We start from the raw sequence: 20,591 nt of genomic DNA on the forward strand, positions 1-20,591 counted from the left end.
TGAGCTCAATTATTGTTAAATCAACTTCATCGACAATACAAAGCTATACAGAACGTGCTCCTCCCTCTTACCTCATTTTGGGTACACTGTCTTAACAGGTCCTGCTGAAGGTCTTTTGCTTTTTCTAGTCCAGAACTTAAGAGACTCTTCATTCCTAGGTTTGTGCCCTCATAAACAGCACTCATCAACTCTTCCTCCTAGAAAAAGCTTTTAAGCATCAACTGGCAGATTCAGGTCTTACATTTTTAACAAATGAGCAAATAAGTAAGTAATACTTTATGTTTATATTAGGGCTGCAATATGTTTTGAGTCATTAAGGAAAGAAAACCGGAAGAGTGATAATACAGCATTTTCACGTGCAGTATGTCATACAGAATGCTTCCTGGCTTGAACACATAGCTCAGCAGGACCTATTTTCGTGAGATCTGGATTTGACCGCTAGCACTGCACACACCAGAGAGGTGCTCTGGTGTTTCTCATAAGAAAAGGAATAATACGCCTTTTTAAAGGGCTACAAGTCAATAGTAAAAGAAACAGAAATTGGCAGGATGCACAGTAGCATTCTAAGCTAAGACTGTGTTTTCAGTGGCTAGGATAATTAAGCTGAGCAGATGCAGGCTCCTTAGAGTAGCAGCACTTTGTGTGCTGGTTGGCAGTGACTCTACAGCAGATAACTATGAACAAGCCAAAGGCCCAAAAGGGGAAATGAGGAGTTCAAAATTAGCCAGTACATTCAACCAACTCAGTTTCAAATTTTTAAATTCTACTGATAAACTATGGAAAATATTAACTATTTTAAAATAAAAAGGTATTATGTTTAGTGATACTATTAGCAAAAGTCTCTACTGTTCCCTCAGAAAGCCTTTCAGATGAGCACTGCTAGTTTACCTGGACCTGGACAGCCTTGGCACTGCTTTCCAGGAAATGAAGCCGGCTCCCTGTAAGGACTGCTAACTGCCCCACACACTTGGCAGCTTGCTGTACAATCTCAATTACTTTCATCTGAGCCTCTTTTACCATGGATGAAATCTCTGAACAGCACCCCTAGAAGAAAAAAAAAAAAAAAAGATAGAAACCCGGGAGTTGGGTGGTAGCACAGCGGGTTAAACGCACATGGTACAAAGCACAAGGACCTGCCTGGTTCAAGTCCCCGGCTCCCCACCTGCAGGGGAGTCACTTCACAAGCGGTGAAGCAGGTCTCCAGGTGTCTATCTTTCTTTTCCTCTGTCTTCCCCTCCTCTCTCCATTTCTCTCTGTCCTATTCAACAACAATGACATCAATAACAACAACAATAATAACTACAACAATAAAACAAGGGCAACAAAAGGAAATATTTTTTTAAAAAAAATAAACCTAAAACCAGATACATGAGATTATAAGCAGAAGTAAAATGAAACAAGCAAAATAACCTGGAGAAAATAATTCTGCATTTACTGATGTAGAAACTAAGCTTCATAAGAATCTCAGACAGAACTGGGAATATGCAGCCTTACTGCAACTAATGGTGCCAGAATAACTGAAGTGTAGACAAGTGTGTATGTGTGAGGACCCCACACTGACAGGAGACACAACGCAAACAGACAATTAACTAGATATAAGACAGAATTCACCAAGTGGGTGGAACAACAAAAAATAATAAATAACAACAACAACAACAACTTTTGAGCTTTTGTTAACTATCTGTTTTGATAACTATCTGACAGATGATTGATGAAGCCAGTTTCTTCTCCTGGTGGGAGGAAGGGAAGAGAGGAAGAGCAAAAGAAGGTGGAGAACCCCTTCAAACAAAAGGCTACACATATGCAAGAAGTTCCTTCCCTGACTGGCCCACTGGTTGTCACTCTTTAGAAGGCTTCTCTCGGTCTGCTTTCTGGAATATGCTAATTGCATTGTTACCAGGTAAGGTTTCTGAACCACATTTAAGTAGAAAGTATAGTCACTATATCTGGTTTTGTCAGCCCAAGACTCTCCTGAGCTCAACCTGATCTCACCTTCAAGTCACTTGTTCTCTGTCCTTGACACCTTCTACAGAAGCTACAGATCCTACAGCCTAAAGAAGAGCCAGCTACTCTAATAGGCACTTTTTTATATGGGGAGCAGGAGATGGAATGCAAGAGGGTGCTGGGGTCAGACCCAGGGTCTCTTACAGATGAAGCACACCTTCAATCTGAGTCACAGCCATGACTGACTGGCACTTTTCTATATCAATCTATCTGATCCGCACTAACCCTACTAGGCATACATTGGTATTTCTAATTCTAACAAATAAATAAATTCTAAACAAAGTCTTCTAAGGAAACAGAAGACTCAAAAGGTTAATAAGTGCTCTGCTCAAGAACATGTAACCAATTTAGCTTGGGCTCAAACACTGGATTTCTAATGCCAGTAGTAGGACTGGATTTGAGTTTGGGTTTTCACTTTGTAAAGAGGATGAACTCCAGGTTCAAGACAACCTAGCTTCAGATGCCAAGTAAATTCCAGTCATATCCACCAGCTAGGTCACACTGAATAGGTGGCTTTACCCTTCTTGGTTCTCTCTTTCCTCATCTATAAAATGGTGATCAACAGTACTCACTCACTTTGGGGATTACAGTGAGGATAAAAGAAGCTAATATTTATAAAAACTTAGAATGGCTGGCCTGGCACATAGAAATACATGGAAAGTCTTGGTCCCATAAATCAACTGCAAACACTGAGAGTCTAGGATTTCAGAGCAGAAATCACTTAATTTTGGGGAGATACTGACAGCAGAGCTAGTCAATACTTACAGAATAATGAATTATTTAAGTGATCATCAGCAAATCATTTTACCTGCAAAAATAGTTGTAAGTAGCCTCCTAATTTTTTAACTTCTTGTCTCAATTCTTCTTCAAGCCTTGCGATGCCGGCACCAGGCAGATTCTCAGTCGGCCAGTGCTTAAGAAGCACCACAAGGTGCCCAAAAGCACATGTGACCTGGATAGTAAGTGACTGGGCTGCTCGGTCAGAAGAGAACACTTTGAAAGGAAAAGGAAAAAATATTGGAAGAAATCATCTCCAAGTAAGAGAATCCGTACACGATTATCGTGAAAACATTTTGACACAGTCAGAAAACACACACCAGATAGACCAGTCCCTTCAGGACAAAGTGTGCGTTGCAGAAAGTAATCAGTTGTGTTGACTCAATGTCAATCAGTCAAAGCAGTGAGGTTACTTACAAGTATCTTGACTTTCTTCATCTTGGTCTTCATAAGCTTTGGAAATGGCAAATAGCCCATTATAAATTGTTAGGAAACTGCTAATCAAGCTGTCTGCCATAGTTTTTTCTTCATCATAATTCTGTCCAAGAGAGTCTAACAATGAACAAATCAATTCTTTGCAAATCCCAGGAAGAAATGATTCTGCTGAATTTGAGTGCAATGTGCTTGATTTCTCCATTAGACCTACGTCCATAGAAAAGACTCATTTAGCTTTAGTTCAAGCATGAAACTTACAAAGAAAGGCATCAATATAAACATTACAGAGTCACTGGTCAGTAAATTCAAAGTCAACTCCTTGTGTCAATGGATTCTTATTTATTTTCTTTTGGGGGGTATTTTATTTTATGTATTATTAGTGATTTAATAATGATTGACAAGATTGTTAGATAAGAAGGGTGCATTATAGTTTCTATATGCTAAAATGAAAACAAGTCTATAAAACAATAAATTAAGCCATTGAGATGGCTCCGGTTCACAAGTTATTTCATCAACTGAAATACAGATAACAAAGACTTTAAATGTTTCATGAAATTATTTCTTTACTCTTATTTTTTAATAAAAAGATTAATTTTGTTTATTACATATGAAAGAGTATCATGTGAGGCAGTGTGGTGACCCCAGCAGGAGTTTGGGACTATTAGCATACAAATGACCTCGCCCTGGGGAGGTGCTTCAGAGAAAGGACTGTATAAAAGCACGGGACTTTGAGCACGTGACTCTTTGTCTGAGGCTTCTTCTCCTGGTCAGAAGCATCTCGGGAGTGACGCTTGCTCCAGGCATCCATCCCCAGGTCTACTTCTCCTGGGAACTGAGCGCGTGTGACTCTGCTAGCCGGTAAACTTTTAGACCTCTCTACAGCCATGAGCAACCTTTACCAGAGCTGATAATTGTTTATCTTATGGGACTAAACTTTGATAACCATATCCAGACTTTGTAGACCTAGGGTTGGCTTAACCCTTGATGATAATTGCTTATTTTGCCTTTTACCCATTTCACCCCAATAAACCGTGTATTGATTAAACCAGTTCCCAGCTCCCGCGGTGATTCCTTCTATGCGCCACAAGCCCAACCCCCAAACCCCCCTTTTAAGTTAATTTACAACAAGGCAGAAAGGAGACAGACACCCAGAGCACCTCTCCAGTACAGACAGTGCCGGGGACTGAACCAGGAACCCCAGGCAGGACAGTTCAGTATTTTACCAGTCCAGCTATTTCCCAGATGCTAATCTCATTCTTTATCTATCTCCTGGTAACATCCAAGGAACTGTCAATTGCTGAAAACAATGGCAACTATGCAAAATAAAGTAATGTAACTATAAACAAAAATTCCTAAGCTAGAAAAGTACTAATAGAACTGTAATGAGTCTCAGTACCTATAAAAGTTCTTTCTCCAGTATACTATGTAATCAAAATAGGCTATGTCAATGACCTCTACAGTCAATACATCATATCTCTGGAAGACAGATTTTAACATAATTTCTAAGCATTGTCCAAATCAGAAGTAAGTAGAAAAACTTGAAAGAGCTCATTTAGAGCCCCTGGGAAATAACTTTATCTTGGAGTCCTTGTATATAAAACGTAAGATTAGTTTTCCTGTAAAAAGTGTGGCAAGCTCCGACCCCACATACTGGCTTGACACAAAAAAGGCTAGGGTTCTCCAAGCCCAGACAAAGTAGTGTTATGACAGGAAGGGGAGTGGCCCTGATCATCAGGCTACACTGATTTTCTTCCCAGAAAACAAAGAAGAAAGGGCTGGCAAAATAGCTCACCTGCATAATTTTCTGCTTTGTCAGGTAGAAGACCCAGGTTTGAGCCCAGCCCCCATCACATCACAGGAAACTTTAGTGATGTGGTGTCTCTCTCGCTCTCTCTGCCTCTATCAATCAGTCAATAAATTAAAGTTTTAAATAAACCATGAAAAAGATTGTTCTAAGGCTTAAATGACCTTCAAAACAACTTCTGGGGCCAGGCAGTGGCGCACCTGGTTAAGCATACACTTTACAGTGCACAAAGACCCAGGTTCAAGCCCCTGCAGGGAGGAAGCTTCCTAAGTGGTAAAGCAGGGCTGCAGGTGTCTCTGTGTCTCTTTCCCTCTCCACTTTCAATTTCTCTCTGTCTCTATCTACACAATAATAAAAAGTAAAAGATTTAAAAGACAACATCTTTTATCTGGAAATGTTACTTTTATAAAACATCTTACTCTGAAAAATCCTAATATGTTCTCAAAATAGTAAAGTCGTTGCCTCAGGTAGAGAATCTGTGATATATGTATATACCTTATTTATAAGCAAAAATGTCAAAAGCATATTCGTCCTACCTTAAACTAAACAAGTAGTTGGACAATAATTATCTTTCAAAAAGATTAGGGGGAAAAATCTCATTTATTAAAAGTCAAAATGAGATATAATTTCTTTTATGGTTATTTCTATTCTGCTATACCTTTATCAAACATTGGGTTATTAAAAAAGTCATCACATAATTTTCTGGTTTTCTATGCAAAGATGCATCATGACTTTTTTTCTATTCTTTTTTCTTTTTATTTTTTCCTTTTTCCTTTTTTCTTTTTATATTACAGAATTACATGTCGACAGGGGTTTGAATCCATACCATTCCCACCACCAGAGTTCTGAATTTTCACTCTCCCCACTGCAATCCACCACAGTTCCTCTGAAGTTGCAGACTTGGGCCAACCATCTTCTCTACAACTATCTATCCACATTTATACATAGTTGCCCCTTCTTTTTCTGATTCAATCCTCTCTTCCCCTCTAAGCCACTCGTGACATCGTAGCTATCATCATGACTTTTCTAACAGCTCAAGAGACTGTTATGACACATAGCCATTTTTAAATCTTTTCTAAGATGTAATTGATAATCTGTGTATATATATATATTATATGTTATATATATATCATCTCCAGTGCACAGCTGGCTTTTTTCCCACATATATAATGTACTCCAGTGTAACACCTACTTAGATCAACCTGCACATTGCCACAGATCCACCCAACAGCTTCTCTTTTGAGTTGCTATTCTGTTCTTTACAACATTGACTTGTATCCCAATGGGCTAGTTTTGCCTCTTCTTGAACTTCACATAAATAGAATTATAAAGTCTATACTCTTTTGTATCTGCTTCTTGCACTTAACTGCAAGAAGCAGTCTCTTTCTTTTGTAAAGATTTTTTAAAATATTTATTTATTTATTTCCTTTTTGTTGCCCTCATTTTTATTGTTGTTGCAGTTATTATTGTTGGTGGTGGTAGTGTCATTGCTGTTGTACAGGACAGAGAGAAATGGAGAGAGGAGAGTTAGAGAGAGGGGAAGAGAAAGAGAGACACCTGCAGACCTGCTTCACTGCCTGTGAAGCAACTCCCCTGCAGGTGGGGAGCCGGAGGCTTGAACCAGGATCCTCATGCTGGTCCTTGCACTTTGCGCCACATGCACTTAACCCACTGCACTACTGCCCGACTCCTCTCTCTCTCTCTCTCTCTCTCTCTCTCTCTCTCTCTCTCTCACTTTTTTAAAGATTTAATTAACTTATTTATTTATGAGGAAGATAGGAGGAGAGAAAGAACCAGACATCACTCTGGTACATGTCCTGCTGGGGACTGAACTCAGGACCTCATGTTTGAGAGTCCAATGCTTTATCCACTGTTTCACCTCCCAGACCACAAGAAGCATTCTCTTTTATTGCTGTGTAACAGCTCACTGTTATCAGGCAATTAAACAAAAATCATTGCAGCCATACATACTCATTTAGTACATTCCCCTTTAGTAGGAAGAGCATCATTATAGTAAAAACCGGCATGAGATAATTTCAGGGTGCAATAGTTACAATAACTTTTTCTTTAAAACATTTGAAAACTAATTCTGGAATTTACGATACATGCAAACTGCAAAAAATCCAGAAGGAACCAAGGGTCTGCAGTGAAGAGGAGGCTTCCTTTCCAGTTCTGCCTGCCTTCCCACAGACAGCCAGCAGTTCGAGCTCTGCAGTATTTCTCCAGAGAGAATCTTAACTCATTCACAGGCATATGTGTATATATCTTCTCTTTTTGTTCATACAGATGATAGTATATGTGATACACAATCTTTTCCACAATGCTTTTCACTTGTGGGACAATGGTATTTACATATATTTCTCAATCTACACGGGATCCTAACCGGGGCTTTTTTTTTTTTAATATATATATATTTATTTTCCCTTTTGTTTCCCTTTTTTTAAAAAAATTGTTTTGTAGTTATTGTTGTCTTTGTTATTGGCTAGGACAGAGAGAAATGGAAAGGAGGGGAAGACAGAGGGTGAGAGAAAGACACCTGCAGACCTGCTTCACTGCCTGTGAAGTGACTCCCCTGCAGGTGGGGAGCTGGGGGCTCAAAATGGGATCCTCAAGCCGGGTCCTTACGCTTTGCACCACGTGCGCTTAACCCACTGCACTACTTCCCGACTCCCCTCGAATTAGCCTTCTAAAAGACTTTGGAAAAAAGAAAAAATCAGTCAGAATGCTACTCTTGGCCACCCAGTCTACTTCCCTCATTTTACAAAGGAAATGGGAGATTCTAGATGAAATAACCTGCACAAGAACATAAGCCAGGGTAGAGTCAGGACATAGCACTTTTCTCAGTATACCAAAACAACTAGATGAAAAGAAAAAAAATACCTGACGAATGTAGAGATTGCAGATTCTGAACCGAGTGTGCTTGTACATCATTTAAACAACCGGATATTCTTCTATTCTTCATCAAACTCCTGCTCCTGGAAAATGATAAACTATGACTAGAGTGACTTGCTCTGTGAGAAATAGCATCAGGCAAAGTCAGGGCTGGAGACAGAACTCACAGGTGAGGTGTGCGTCTCGCCATGCATGCAGCCTGTCTGAGTGACAGAGGGGTCCCCAGAGTGCTTAAAAAGCACATGACCAAGACCTGCCAAGAAAAAATGACCAAGATCTGCCAAGAAAAGAAGAAAGGAAGAGAAGAAAAAAAGAAAGAAGGAAGGAAGGAAAGAGGATATGCATGTGTTTGAAAAGAAGAAAAAATGACCAAGATCTGCCAAAGAAACAAAAAAAAATATAAAAGAAAGAAAGAGGGAGTCTCTAATTCCATCCCAGGTGGGTCACTTTCTAACTAAGTCCCCAAACCTAGATATACACCAGGTTCTGTGAGACAGAGCATATGTTCACACGTATCCATAAACAAGTACAAAATATATACCTGAAAGTAGAAGTACACTAGACTTTGTAGTGAGCACCCCCCCAACACTTCTTCTCCACTATTCCAACCTTTGGGTCCATGATTGTTCAACAATTTGTTTGGCTTTGTATGTTAACTCTCTTTTCAGTCACCAGGTTCCAGATGTCATCAGGATGCCAGCCAGGCTTCCCTGGACTGAAGACCCCACCAATGTGTCCTGGAGCTCTGCTTTCCCAGAGACACACCCTACTAGGGAAAGAGAGAGGCAGACTGGGAGTATGGATCAACCAGTCAATGCCCATGTTCATCAGGGAAGCAATTACAGAAGCCAGACCTTCCACCTTCTGCAACCCACAACCACCCTGGGTCCATGCTCCCAGAGGGATAGAGAATGGGAAAGCTATCAGGGGAAGGGGTAGGATATGGAGATTGGGTGGTGGGAATTGTACCCCTCCTACCCTATGGTTTTGTTAATTTATCCTTTCTTAAATAAAAAATAAATTTAAAAAAAAAAAGAGGGAGTCAGGTGGTAACACAGTGGGTTAAACACCCATAGCGCAAAGCGCAAGAACCAGCATAAGGATCCTGGTTCGAGCCCCCTGCTCCCCACCTGCAGGGGAGTCGCTTCACAGGTGGTGAAGCAGGTCTGCAGGTGTCTATATTACTCTCCCCCTCTATCTTCCCCTCCTCTCTCCATTTCTCACTGTCCTATCCAACAACAACGATATCAATAACGACAACAATAATAACGACAATACCAATGAAAAACAACAAGGGCAACAAAAGGGAAAATAAATAAATAAATAAATATAAAAAATTTAAAAAGAAAGAAAGAAAGAAAGAAAGAAGGAAAGAAAAGAATGAAAGAAAGGAAGAAGTAAAGGGGATATGCATGTGTTTTCCAAGGAAACATCTTCATCAAGGGTTAAACTCATGTGGTTCACTGAACAAGAATTTTACTATTTTATAGCTATTGTTCTAAGCAGGTAATTAATTAACAAAATAAATACTTGCAGAGTGTACTATTTATAGGCTCTACATAGTGCGATGCAACATAGCAAACATGGCCTCTGTCCTCACTGAGCTTAAAATTCACAGGCTAGGAGGGAGGGCATGCATGGAGCACTATGGTAGACCAGAGGGAAGAAGGAGTCAGGCGCTTCTAAGAGCAGTGACTCTGAAGGATACACAGGAGTTAGCCAAGTGGGGAGGCAGACTTGGGAGACAGCGATTTGTGTTCCAAAACATGAGGTAACATGGAGATCAAAGAAAGTACCATATTTAGCTATTTTGCTTCATTTCATTTTGGGGAGCTGGGGTGGGGAGGGGCGGGAGCAGCCTGAGCTTTTCAGGCTGATTATTTTCATTCAGATAGAGAAACGAGAGAGAGAGAGAGAGAGAGAGAGAGTCAGAGACAGAGAGACATAGCACTGGTACTTCCTATCCCCACCTGCCTATGTTGTTGCTCTCTCGTGTGGTGCTGGGATTCAAACCTGGGTCTCACGCATGACACAACAGACATCTCACCAGGCTAACAGAAAGTATTGCACATGCAAAGAAAAAAAACAAGGTTCAGAAGAACAGCAGACTAGGATGGTGGACAGACTGACAAAGGATACAGCTAGGTGGTATCAATGCCAGGCTGAGATTGACTTTATATCCCACCTAAGGAGGCTTAGATTTAATCCTGGGAAGGCTTTTTTTTTTTTTTTTTGCCTCCAGGGTTATTGCTGGGGCTCTGTGCCTGCACTAAGAATCCACTGCTCCTGGAGGCCATTTTTCCCTTTTGTTGCCCTTCCTTGTTGTTACTATTGTTGTTATTGTTGTTGTTGGATAGGACAGGGAGAAGTGGAGAGAGGAGGGGAAGACAGAGAGGGAGAGAAAGATAGACACCTGCAGACCTGCTTCACCGCTTGTGAAGCGACTCCCCTGCAGGTGGGGAGTCGGGGGTCTTGAACAGAGATCCTTATGCTGGTCCTTGGCTTTGTGCCACTCTTAACTGGCTGTGCTACTGCCTGGTTCCCCCCTCCCCCCCAGGAAAGGTTTTATACTTGGAGATGATCTGAGTAAATCAACTGCAAAGTAAATGTTTCCACACTTTGTGAAAAGCTGTAAAGTATAAGAGAAGCACAGGAGGAAATTATTCCATCTCCATTCGCTCTTAGTCTTTTAAAAAGTAATTCAAATGTCTCCCCCTGAGCATAGTTAGTTATCCAGCAATTTTCTTTTTTCTTTTTTTAAATATTTATTTATTCCCTTTTGTCACCCTTGTTTTTATTGGTGTAGTTCTTTATTTTTATTTTTTTTAATTTTCCCTTATGTTGCCCTTGTTTCATTGCTGTAGTTTTTATTGATGTTGTAGTTGTTATTCGTGCTGTTGTTGGATAGGACTGCGAGAAATGGAGAGAGGAGGGGAAGACGAGAGGGGAGGGAAAGACAGACATCTGCAGACCTGCTTCACCAAAAAGCAATCTGGTTTTCCATGTTGTCGTTCATCGATCAATGTTCTAAACTCCAACTCAGGAGCGACTGTGTGAGTTAAACTCCTTGAGCTGTGATCAGATCGAAACCCAGAGGATCTTTTAAAGTCTGTTGCCTAGTGAGTCATCTACTGCGGATGGTTACTGAAGGGAAGATAGCATAATGTTAATGCGAAGGGACTCTCATGCCTGAAGCTTCAAAGTCCTGGGTTCAATCCCTCACACCATCATAAGCCAGCCCTGAGAAATGCTCTGGTAAAACAAAAAAAAAAAAGTTCAGATGGCTACTCAAAGAAAAGTACTATTGTTGAAATGATTGTTTAGCAAAAGCATCCTATCAAAATTAGCCTAAATGTTACAAATATAAATATCCCCCAATTCCTGTTACTCTTATCTGAGAGAGAAGTGGGAAAAAAAAAAAACTCAGAAGTAGTAGTAGGCGTGGGTGTGACTTGGAGAAGAAGTGAAGGGAAGACTGTGTGTGTGTGGGAGAATATATATATATATATATATATATGTATATATATATATATTAATAAATATAAAGTCAAGCCATATCTGTCACCTTGGAAGTATCACTGCAGTTTCTAATACAAGGGAAGGGGACACAGAAGTCTGGCGATGGAGACAGTATGGAATTGTTAACTATTCTTAATCTTATAATTTTGTAAATCAATATTCACTCACTGATAAAAAATATTTCCCAAGTTCCTATAAGGAAAACAGAGAATGACTGATGATGGGGACAGAAAGTATTAACCTCCAAGCTAATGGCTTTTTGTTCTTAGAGGAGAAAGGGTCCAATAGAGCAGTAAGTGGGGAAACTCATTCTTTCCACCTTATTGTTAAATATTGTTTAAGCTAAAAAAAAATGTTTGCCATATTCCCTGCAAAGAATTTTTCCTTAACCTCAGGAGAAATTTTACCTGTAACTGTCAGCAGTGCATAGCAAACCCCCTGGGCAGCCAAAGCCATCTATTTTACTGCCCAACAACTGTGGCAGGCGTGTCACTGCCTGGCAGCAGCGCTGTGATTAACAATCTGTCGGTGTTTCCATTACCTGCAGACATTCTCAGAGTTTGTAATTCTGTCGCACACATTCTTACAAGGCTGAGACTTCATATACAAGGTCTTGGACCAAGAGCAATTTATTGTCCTAAACTTATGATACCTTGAAATTATAGATGTTCTCAAAAACATCTCTGCCAAATGAAAATGCCTATTTTCAAAATATTAGATTGTTCTTTTTTTAATCTTTAAAAATTTTTTAATTCATTTCCTTCTTTCTTCTTTTTTTAGTCTTTATTTGATAGAGACAGCCAAAAATTGAGAGAAGGGGGAGGTAGAAAGGGAGAGACAGAGAAGACTCCTGCAGCCCTGTTCCACCGCTTGTGAAGCTTTCCCTACTCAAGTGGGGTCCCGAGGCCTGAGCCTGGGCCCATGCACATTGTGACATATGCTCTCAAACAGGTGCGCCACCACCAAGCCCCAGATTGTTCTTTTAGTAACAATTGAAGCTTCTGCTGATTCCTTAGTTACCTGCCTAAAAGTCAGTCAAAATGGGGGTCGGGCGGTAGCGCACTGGGTTAAGCACACATGGTGCAAAGCACAAGGACCAGCATAAGGATCCCGGTTCGAGCCCCCAGCTCCCCACCTGCAGGGGAGTCACTTCACAGGTAGTAAAGCAGACCTGCAGGTGTCTGTCTTTCTCTCCACCACTCTGTCTTCCCCTCCTCTCTCCATTTCTCTCTGTCCTATCCAACAACGACATCAATAACAACAATAATAATAACCACAAAACTATATATATATAAAAATAACCCAGGGCAATAAAAGGGAAAAAATGGCTTCCAGGAGCAGTAGATTTGTGGTGCAGGCACCAAGCCCCAGCAATAACCCTGGAGGCAAAAAAAAAAAAAAAAAGAAAAGTCAGTCAAAACATAGATGCAAACTGCTTTCAACAGGCTTACATTTTAATGTTTTTAAATGACTAATGCTTATATTATGATCAACCTTTCTAAATGCAAAAAGTTTATATTGATTTAAAATAAAGACATTAGTAATTCTGGCATCTGAAAGAATTTCTAAAAGTCACCCATTGTTAGATCTATAGTTCTAGTTTGAATTTTGCAGAGGCAGGTATTACCTTAGGTCAGCTTATGTGTTCCAGGTTCTAACCACTAGCTCATTTTAAGTGCCAGAGCCCAACTCTATTTTGAAGTCCTTGACACATATATACATATGATTGTCTGTGTATTGGAATTAGATCAGAAATCATATCCTATCTTTAAAAATTCAATCTTATCCATACACACTCAGTACTCAGCAAGAGCTTCCATTTACTGCACACCAGCTCACCCGCTGCCATAGGGACTTAACCTATGTTATCACTAATCCTCATACCAACTCTGCGACGTCATCAGTAGGCCCGTGGTGGTTACTGACGTAGCAGGACAAGCAGCTTTTTATAAAGGTCCTCACTTTAATGAATGATGAGCTCCGCAGAGTAGAATTAATACTGTCTGTATTCCAGACAAACAATTGAAGCTGAGGGGGCCAGGTGCTTGTGCACTGGGTTAAGAGCACAAAGTGCAAAGCACAAAGATGGACGCAAGGATCCTGGTTCGAGCCACCGGCTCCCCACCTGCAGGGAGGTCTCTTCACAGGCTGTGAAAAGGTCTGCAGGTGCCCCCTCTCTGTCTTCCCCTCCTCTGCCAATTTCTCTGTCCTATCCAACAATAACAACAGTGGAAAAAATGGCCACCAGGACCAGTGGATTCACAGTGTGGGCACCAAGCCCAGCGATAACCCTAGAGAGAGAGGAAAAAAGCATCTCTTCTTTGAGGAGATTTTTTTTTTATATTTACTCATTTTCCCTTTGTTTTTGCCCTTCTTGTTTTATTGTTGCAGTTATCATTGTTGTTATTAATATCTTTGTTGTTAGATAGGACAGAGAGAAATGGAGAGAGGAGGGGGAGACAGAGAGGGTGAGAGAAAGACAGACACCTGCAGACCTGCTTCACCACTTGTGAAGCAACTCCCCTGCAGGTGGGGAGCCAGGGGCTTGAACCGGGATCCTCTTGCCGGTCCTTGTGCTTTGCGCCACCTGCGCTTAACTGCTGCACTACTGCCCGACTCCCCTTTGAGGAGATTGTACAAATGAGTTTAAAATAAATATGGTCAGAGAGCAGGGCTGTAGTTCAGAGGTGGAGCACATGCCTCACTTATATGAAGTCCTGGTTTGATCCTCAGCAGAAGACAATGTAAAATAAAATAGAGGCCAGAGAGGTGGCTTACCAGGTAAAGCACAGGACTTGGGTGCTCAAGAATCTAGGTCTGATCTGGCATACTGCATGTGCCAGAGTAGTGCTCTGGTTCACTTCTCATAGGACAAACCATCTTTTTAAACAAGAAAATAAGGGGGCTGGGTGGTGGCGCACCTGGTTAAGCACATATAATACAGTGTGCAAGGACCCAGGTTCGAGCCCCCAGTCCCCACCTGCAGAGGGAGAGCTTCATGCATGGTGAAGCAGGGCTGCAGATGTCTCTCTGTCTGTACCTATCTCCCCATTCTTCTCAATTTCTGGCTGTCTCTATGAAATAAAGAAAAATAATAAAGAAAGGAAGGAAGGAAGGAAGGAAGGGAGAAAGAAAGAAAGAAAGAAAGAAAGAAAGAAAGAAAGAAAGAAAGAAAGAAAGGTGGCAAGGTGGCACAGCAGTGAAGAGAGTCAGGATCTTTGGACTTGCTCATGTGCTGAATATGAATAGACATGGGCTCTGGGTCAGATCGATGGTGTCTACAGTTAATGTTATTTATATACTTTTCCCATATTTGGGAGTTATTCTCTGCCCTGATCCAGCTTTCTACTCCTATTGTCAACTCTAATACCATCTTCTTAGGTATTACTTTCAGCCCACCTGCATGTTAGCTGTGGGCTCAGGCAAAAAATTAGTAAAGTCATGGGTCCTTTGTAATATATCTAAACTAGACTTCCTAGTTTTTTCCCACATGAAGTCCCCAAATCTCATCTGCTATACTCTCACCTTTATGTTCCTGATTATTAACAATTTGTCCAGCTTTATATAGTAATGCTTTTCAGCCACCAAGTTGCAGATGCTACCATGATGCCAATCTGACATCCCTGGGCAGATGACCTCACCAATGTGTCCTGGAACCCCACCTCCCTAGAGCCCTGCCCCACTAGAGAAAGACAGAAACAGGCTGGGGGTATGGATCGACCTGTCAATGCCCAAGTTTAATGGAGAAGCAATTACAGAAGCCAGACCTTCCACCTTCTGCACCCCAATAAGGATCTTTGGTCAGTACTCCCAGAGGGGTAAAGAACAGGAAAGTTTCCTATGGAGGAGACTGGATACAGAACTCTGGTGGTGGGAAATGTACCCCTCTTATTCTACAATCTTGTCAATCATTATTAAATAAATAAATAAATAAATAAATAAATAAATAAAGGAATCTTTGGACTCACTCTCACCTTCCCATGTCAGCTCTGTGACTATGGATAAGTCACTTAACCTCATTAAACCCACAGCTTCTCCCACTGTAAACTGGGGTCAGTGGCAGCACTAATCACAAGTGTGTAATAGGTATTTCTGAGATGATGCTAAGTAAGCATTCAATAAAGGTTTTTAATAATGATGATGTTCTTGTTAGATGAATGCCACGGACCTTTATATCTGGAAAATTCCCAAGTCCCTCTTTCAAAGTTCTACATCTGAAATACACCAGGATACCTATGCCCTGAGAACCTCAAGCTAATTATGTTCTGAACTCATCTTTCCCTCCATCTCAGGGAACACCATTTTCCTCTGGCCAGTAACTCAAAATAAAGGCAGGATTCAGCCATTAGCACACTCAGCCCCACGGCCCCACCCAATTCCTTCTGCCTCTGGAGTATGTATAAAACCTGACTCACTCTCTCCCACTGGTGCCTGACTAGGTCTTTATCAACTGCTCCTGCCTCTGCTCTCCTCAGTTGTTGGTCCTTAAGGACAGGGAGCTATTTTATAATTCATCTTTGTATCTCCAAGGCGGGAGTGGGCAAACAGTAGTCTTATTTAAAAACCAAACTAAGAAGTATTTCTTTAAAAAGAAGGGTTTGTTAAAAAACCAAACTAAAAGATGATATTAGTTCCAAGATGAAGGCCTTTCTATTATACCATTATTTTGCTTTTCTATAATCTAAGCATCTGAGGTCTAAGAAGAACTATTTTTTTCCCTTCCAAAGCATCTATTCACAGTTAAAGTCTTTCATGCTTTTAGCTAAAAGGCAGTGTTTGTCATGTATACAAGTTCTCTGTCACCATGATTTATTCTTCTGTGGTGCTCACGCTAACTTGACCACATTTAAAATTCTATAACTTACAATAAAATACCATAGAATATGCCAAGTTCCTGAAAGAGGGTAATTTAAAAAGTAATAAATACATGTTGACTTTTATAGGAAATTAGATTTATGCCCATCTGAGATGCTCTTAAGACTTTAGTGGTGAAACATTGAACATTTTTGTCCTTATTCTAACTGACTGATAAACAATTTAATGCCCTGAATGCTGTAATTTGATCAGGAACATAGTTTTCCTCTGATTTACTGTGCTCCCTCACAGAATTACTCATCATGAGAAGAGACAGTTCTTTTAAAAATAGAGAAATATGTAAGTATAACTAGAACAAGAAACCCGACACCGAAAGTGTCCTTACCTCCTTCTGGAAAAGGAAGAAAGTGAAGCATTTGTAATGTCAGGCTCCCATTCATCCTCAGGATCACAGAAAACATCTTCACTCTTGTTTCCATTATTACTCTACAAAACATGAAATATATAGGCTCTATTAACTACAGGTTAAAAATACTTAACAGAGAAGAAAGCATTCTACAAACTTGGTTACATCCAGATTTAAAAGTTATCTGAAAAACACATCCCTGATAACACTAAAAACGAATCACATAACACTAGAAGTTCTATTAGGAGAGATGTATTTGGGAGTCGGGCGGTAGTGCAGCGGGTTAAGTGCACGTGGCGCAAAGCACGAGGACCGAGTAAGGATCCCTTTTGGAGGCCCCGGGTCCCCATCTGCAGGGAAGTCGCTTCACTGGCGGTGAAGCAGGTCTGCAGGTATCTTATCTTTCTCTCCCCCTCTGTCTTCCCCTCCTCTCTCCATTTCTCTCTGTCCTATCCAACAACAACAACAGCAATGGAAACAATAATAATAACTACAACAACAATGAAAACAACAAGGGCAACAAAAGGGAATAAATAAATATTTAAAAAAAAAAAAGAAGAAGAAGAGATGTATTGATAGGGCTGGGAAGATGGCTCAGTGGCAGTTCCTGCCTAGCACGGGTGGGCTCTGGGTTCAATCCCTGGCACAAAATAAAAGCAACAAAGAGGGGAGTCGGGCGGTAGCACAGCGGGTTAAGTGCATGTGGCGCAAAGCGCAAGGACGGGCGGAAGGATCCTGGTTCCAGCCCCTGGCTGGGGAGTCAGGAGTGGTGAAGCAGGTCTGCAGGTGTCTATCTTTCTCTCCCCGTCTCTGTCTTCTCCTCCTCTCCATTTCTCTATGTCCTATCCAACAACGATGACAACAATAATAACTACAATAAAACAAGGGCAACAAAAGATAATAAATACTTTTTAAAAAGCAACAAAGAGGATTTCATGGATAGATGAGAGAGCAGTGTTGTGCTATATCTTATACACACGTGAAAAAAAGTAATCTGGTAAAAAAGCCACATGTGTCATTAAACAATTCTGAAATAATAAATTTGGGATTTAGTAAATATGATAAAAACAAACAAAAAAGATAAAAAAAAAAAACCTCAGGGGAGAAGTAAAAGAGTAATCTGACAACATTAGATTCAGTGGGGGCAGGCAGCACACCCTACTGAGCACAAGCATTACTATGTGTAAGGACCAGAGCTCAAGTGCCTCCTGTGTGTGTGTGTGTGTGTGTGTGTGTGTGTGTGTGTGTGTGTGTGTGTGTGTGTGTGTGTGTTGGGGGGGGGTGATAAGCAGTGCTGTATGTGTCTCTCTCTTTCTCCTTCTCTATCCCCGCCCCAATTTCTCTTTGTCTTTTCAAATAAAAGAAGAAAGGAAAGGAAAAGGAAAAGGAAAAGGAAAGGAAAAGGAAAGGAAAGGAAAGGAAAGGAAAGGAAAGGAAAGGAAAGGAAAGGAAAGGAAAGGAAAGGAAAGGAAAGGAAAGGAAAGGAAAGGAAAGGAAAGGAAAGGGGGAAGGAAATAAGGGGGTACTGGAACAGTGAATTCATCATGTAGGCACCTAATCCCAGTGACAACCCTGGAAGCAATTAAAAAAATAATAATAATAAAGATTCAGTGACTTACTGGCTGAATATATTTATCATGACAGTAATCTATATTCTAAGTATTCGAAGCAATACCAGTTAAAGTGTAGCCAAACAGTACAGAAGATTGATACAGAAATGCAGTAACTATAGAAAAACCAAACAGTGGACAGTAGGAGGCTGGGTAAGAATGGTATTAAGTGGCCAGGACTGCAGCTCAGTGGAAGAGCCCACAGCCTGCTAGGGCATGTGCAGCGCCGGTGTCGAGCCAGGTCTCCACATGCCTACGTCCTGCCACTGAGTTACCAAATGCTGTTTCATCTCATCTTTTTCTTGATTGACTTATTTTGATTTTTTTCCATTAAAAATTTAAGTACTAACACTCAATCTTGAATAGTTTCTTTTAACTATTTCATTATTTCTAAATGGTCAAAAATACAATCCCACTTAGAACCACCAATATTTAAAATGTTATTTGGCAAGCACTATCAGTTAACTATTGTAAACTGCAAGCAATTATTGTGTCATGGGATAGGGAAAAATATATTACTTTTCTTTATCTTGTTTTTATTTCTTTAAGAGAGAAGAGGAGGAGGAGGAAGAAGAGAAGGAAAAGGAGGAAGAAGATGAGAAAGAACCAGAGCATCACCCTGAAACAAGAAATGCCAAGAATTGAACTTAAGACCTCATGTTCAATGTTTATGGTCCAGGAGGTGGTGCAGTAGATAAAGCACTGGACTCTCAAGCATGAGGTTCTTAGTTCAATCCCTGACTGCACATGTACCAGAATGATGTCTGGTTCTTTCTCTCTCTCCTCCTATCCCTCTCCTTATTAAATAAAGAAAATATATATATTTTTAAAAAAGAGTTCAATGCTTCACTGCATCACTTCCCAGCTGCGCTATTCAATTTCTTCATATTAATTTTCTCATAAAACACCATAATAAATTCTATGTGACTCAAAGATTAAAGTGTAAAAAAAACAAACAAAAATACTGGGAACTGAACAATGTATCAGTAAGATCTCCAGATTAATATTTATATTGAAATACCCAAATGTAAAATGCCTGTATAGATAAACTAAATAAAATAAATATAAGCATTTTGGTAATATCACCAATTAGTGGTTGCCATAAGAGAAAGTGCCTGCAGAAGAACATAAAACCAAGAAAAAGTCAATGTAATCTGGACAATAGATTATTATAAATACAAAAAAGCTTACTGCCATCATATATAAATAATATAAAAGCATATTAACTGGTTGCCCATATGTCATTTGCTAAAGTCAGAAGGTTAAGAAAACATATTTTCGGAGTCGGGTGGTAGCGCAACAGGTTAAGTGCACATGGCAAAGTGCACGGACGGGCGTAAGGATCCCGGTTGGAGCCCCCGGCTCCCCACCTGCAAGGGAGTTGCTTCACAGGTGGGGAAGCAGGTCTGCAGGTGTTTGTCTTTCTCTCCCCCTCTGTCTTCCCCTCCTCTCTCCATTTCTCTCTGTTCTATCTAATCACGAGAACATCAATAGCGACAATAACTACAACAACAATAAAAAACAAGGGCAACAAAAAGGGAAAAACAAATTTAAAAAAAGAAAACATATTTCAAGCATTAGATTTATTAAAAGCATTCACGCATTTCAAGCATCAGGTTTATTAAAATACAAATTAAAACAGACAAGTAGCATTGGTAAACAGCAGTTATCTCTGGCAGCACTGTGTCAGTGAGTATCACCGACAGTGCAAACGTGTGCATCTTTGTACCACTAGAACCTGAAAAACAAAACTGAATTAAAAATATGTGTAAGGTATTTTTAGAGACCATTTAAAAAGAATGGATAACTGAAAACACCCCCAAACACTGTAGTGCAGAGCAGTGCTTCATCTTTTCTTTTTCTTGACCAAAACTCTCCTCAGTCTTGGGCATAAGCTGGTGCCAGGGATGGAACCTGAGATTTCGGAGCCTCACGCATGGAGTCTGTGGTACAGACCACCACTCGGTCTCCCTCATCACTTACACGATGCCGAGTACAGGGCTCAGAGCCTCAGACATGCAAGACATATGCTCTGCTGCCGAGCCATGTCATAGCCCAAATGTAAAATTTTATTAATTTTTATTTTTCATTTGATTCTGTCTTCCTTTCTTTTTTTTAAAAAAATTTTTATATTTATTTATTTATTCCCTTTTGTTGCCCTAGTTGTTTTATTGTTGTTGTTGTAAGTGATGTTGTTGTTGTTGGATAGGACAAAGAGAAATGGAGAGAGGAGGGGAAGACAGAGAGGGGGAGAGAAAGATAGACACCTGCAGACCTGCTTCACCACTTGTGAAGCGATGCCCATGCACGTGGGGAGCCGGGGGCTCGA

General features: G+C 40.4%; 1 protein-coding gene across 2 annotated transcripts in view; it reads right to left on the bottom strand.

The window, feature by feature from the left end:
• KIF14 (kinesin family member 14) overlaps positions 1-20,591 on the bottom strand; it is a 64,433-nt gene that overhangs the window by 7,027 nt on the left and 36,815 nt on the right. For both annotated transcript variants that reach the window (XM_060178512.1, XM_060178511.1), the window contains exons 22-27: positions 16,632-16,732; positions 7,901-7,995; positions 3,199-3,423; positions 2,813-2,997; positions 889-1,044; positions 72-197 (exon numbers count right to left, since the gene is read on the bottom strand). In XM_060178512.1, the coding sequence (XP_060034495.1) occupies positions 72-197; positions 889-1,044; positions 2,813-2,997; positions 3,199-3,423; positions 7,901-7,995; positions 16,632-16,732 (888 nt within the window). The remainder of the gene's footprint in view (positions 1-71; positions 198-888; positions 1,045-2,812; positions 2,998-3,198; positions 3,424-7,900; positions 7,996-16,631; positions 16,733-20,591) is intronic.

This window comes from Erinaceus europaeus, chromosome 19, assembly GCF_950295315.1.
Source record: "Erinaceus europaeus chromosome 19, mEriEur2.1, whole genome shotgun sequence".
Classification (NCBI taxonomy): Eukaryota; Metazoa; Chordata; class Mammalia; order Eulipotyphla; family Erinaceidae; genus Erinaceus; species Erinaceus europaeus.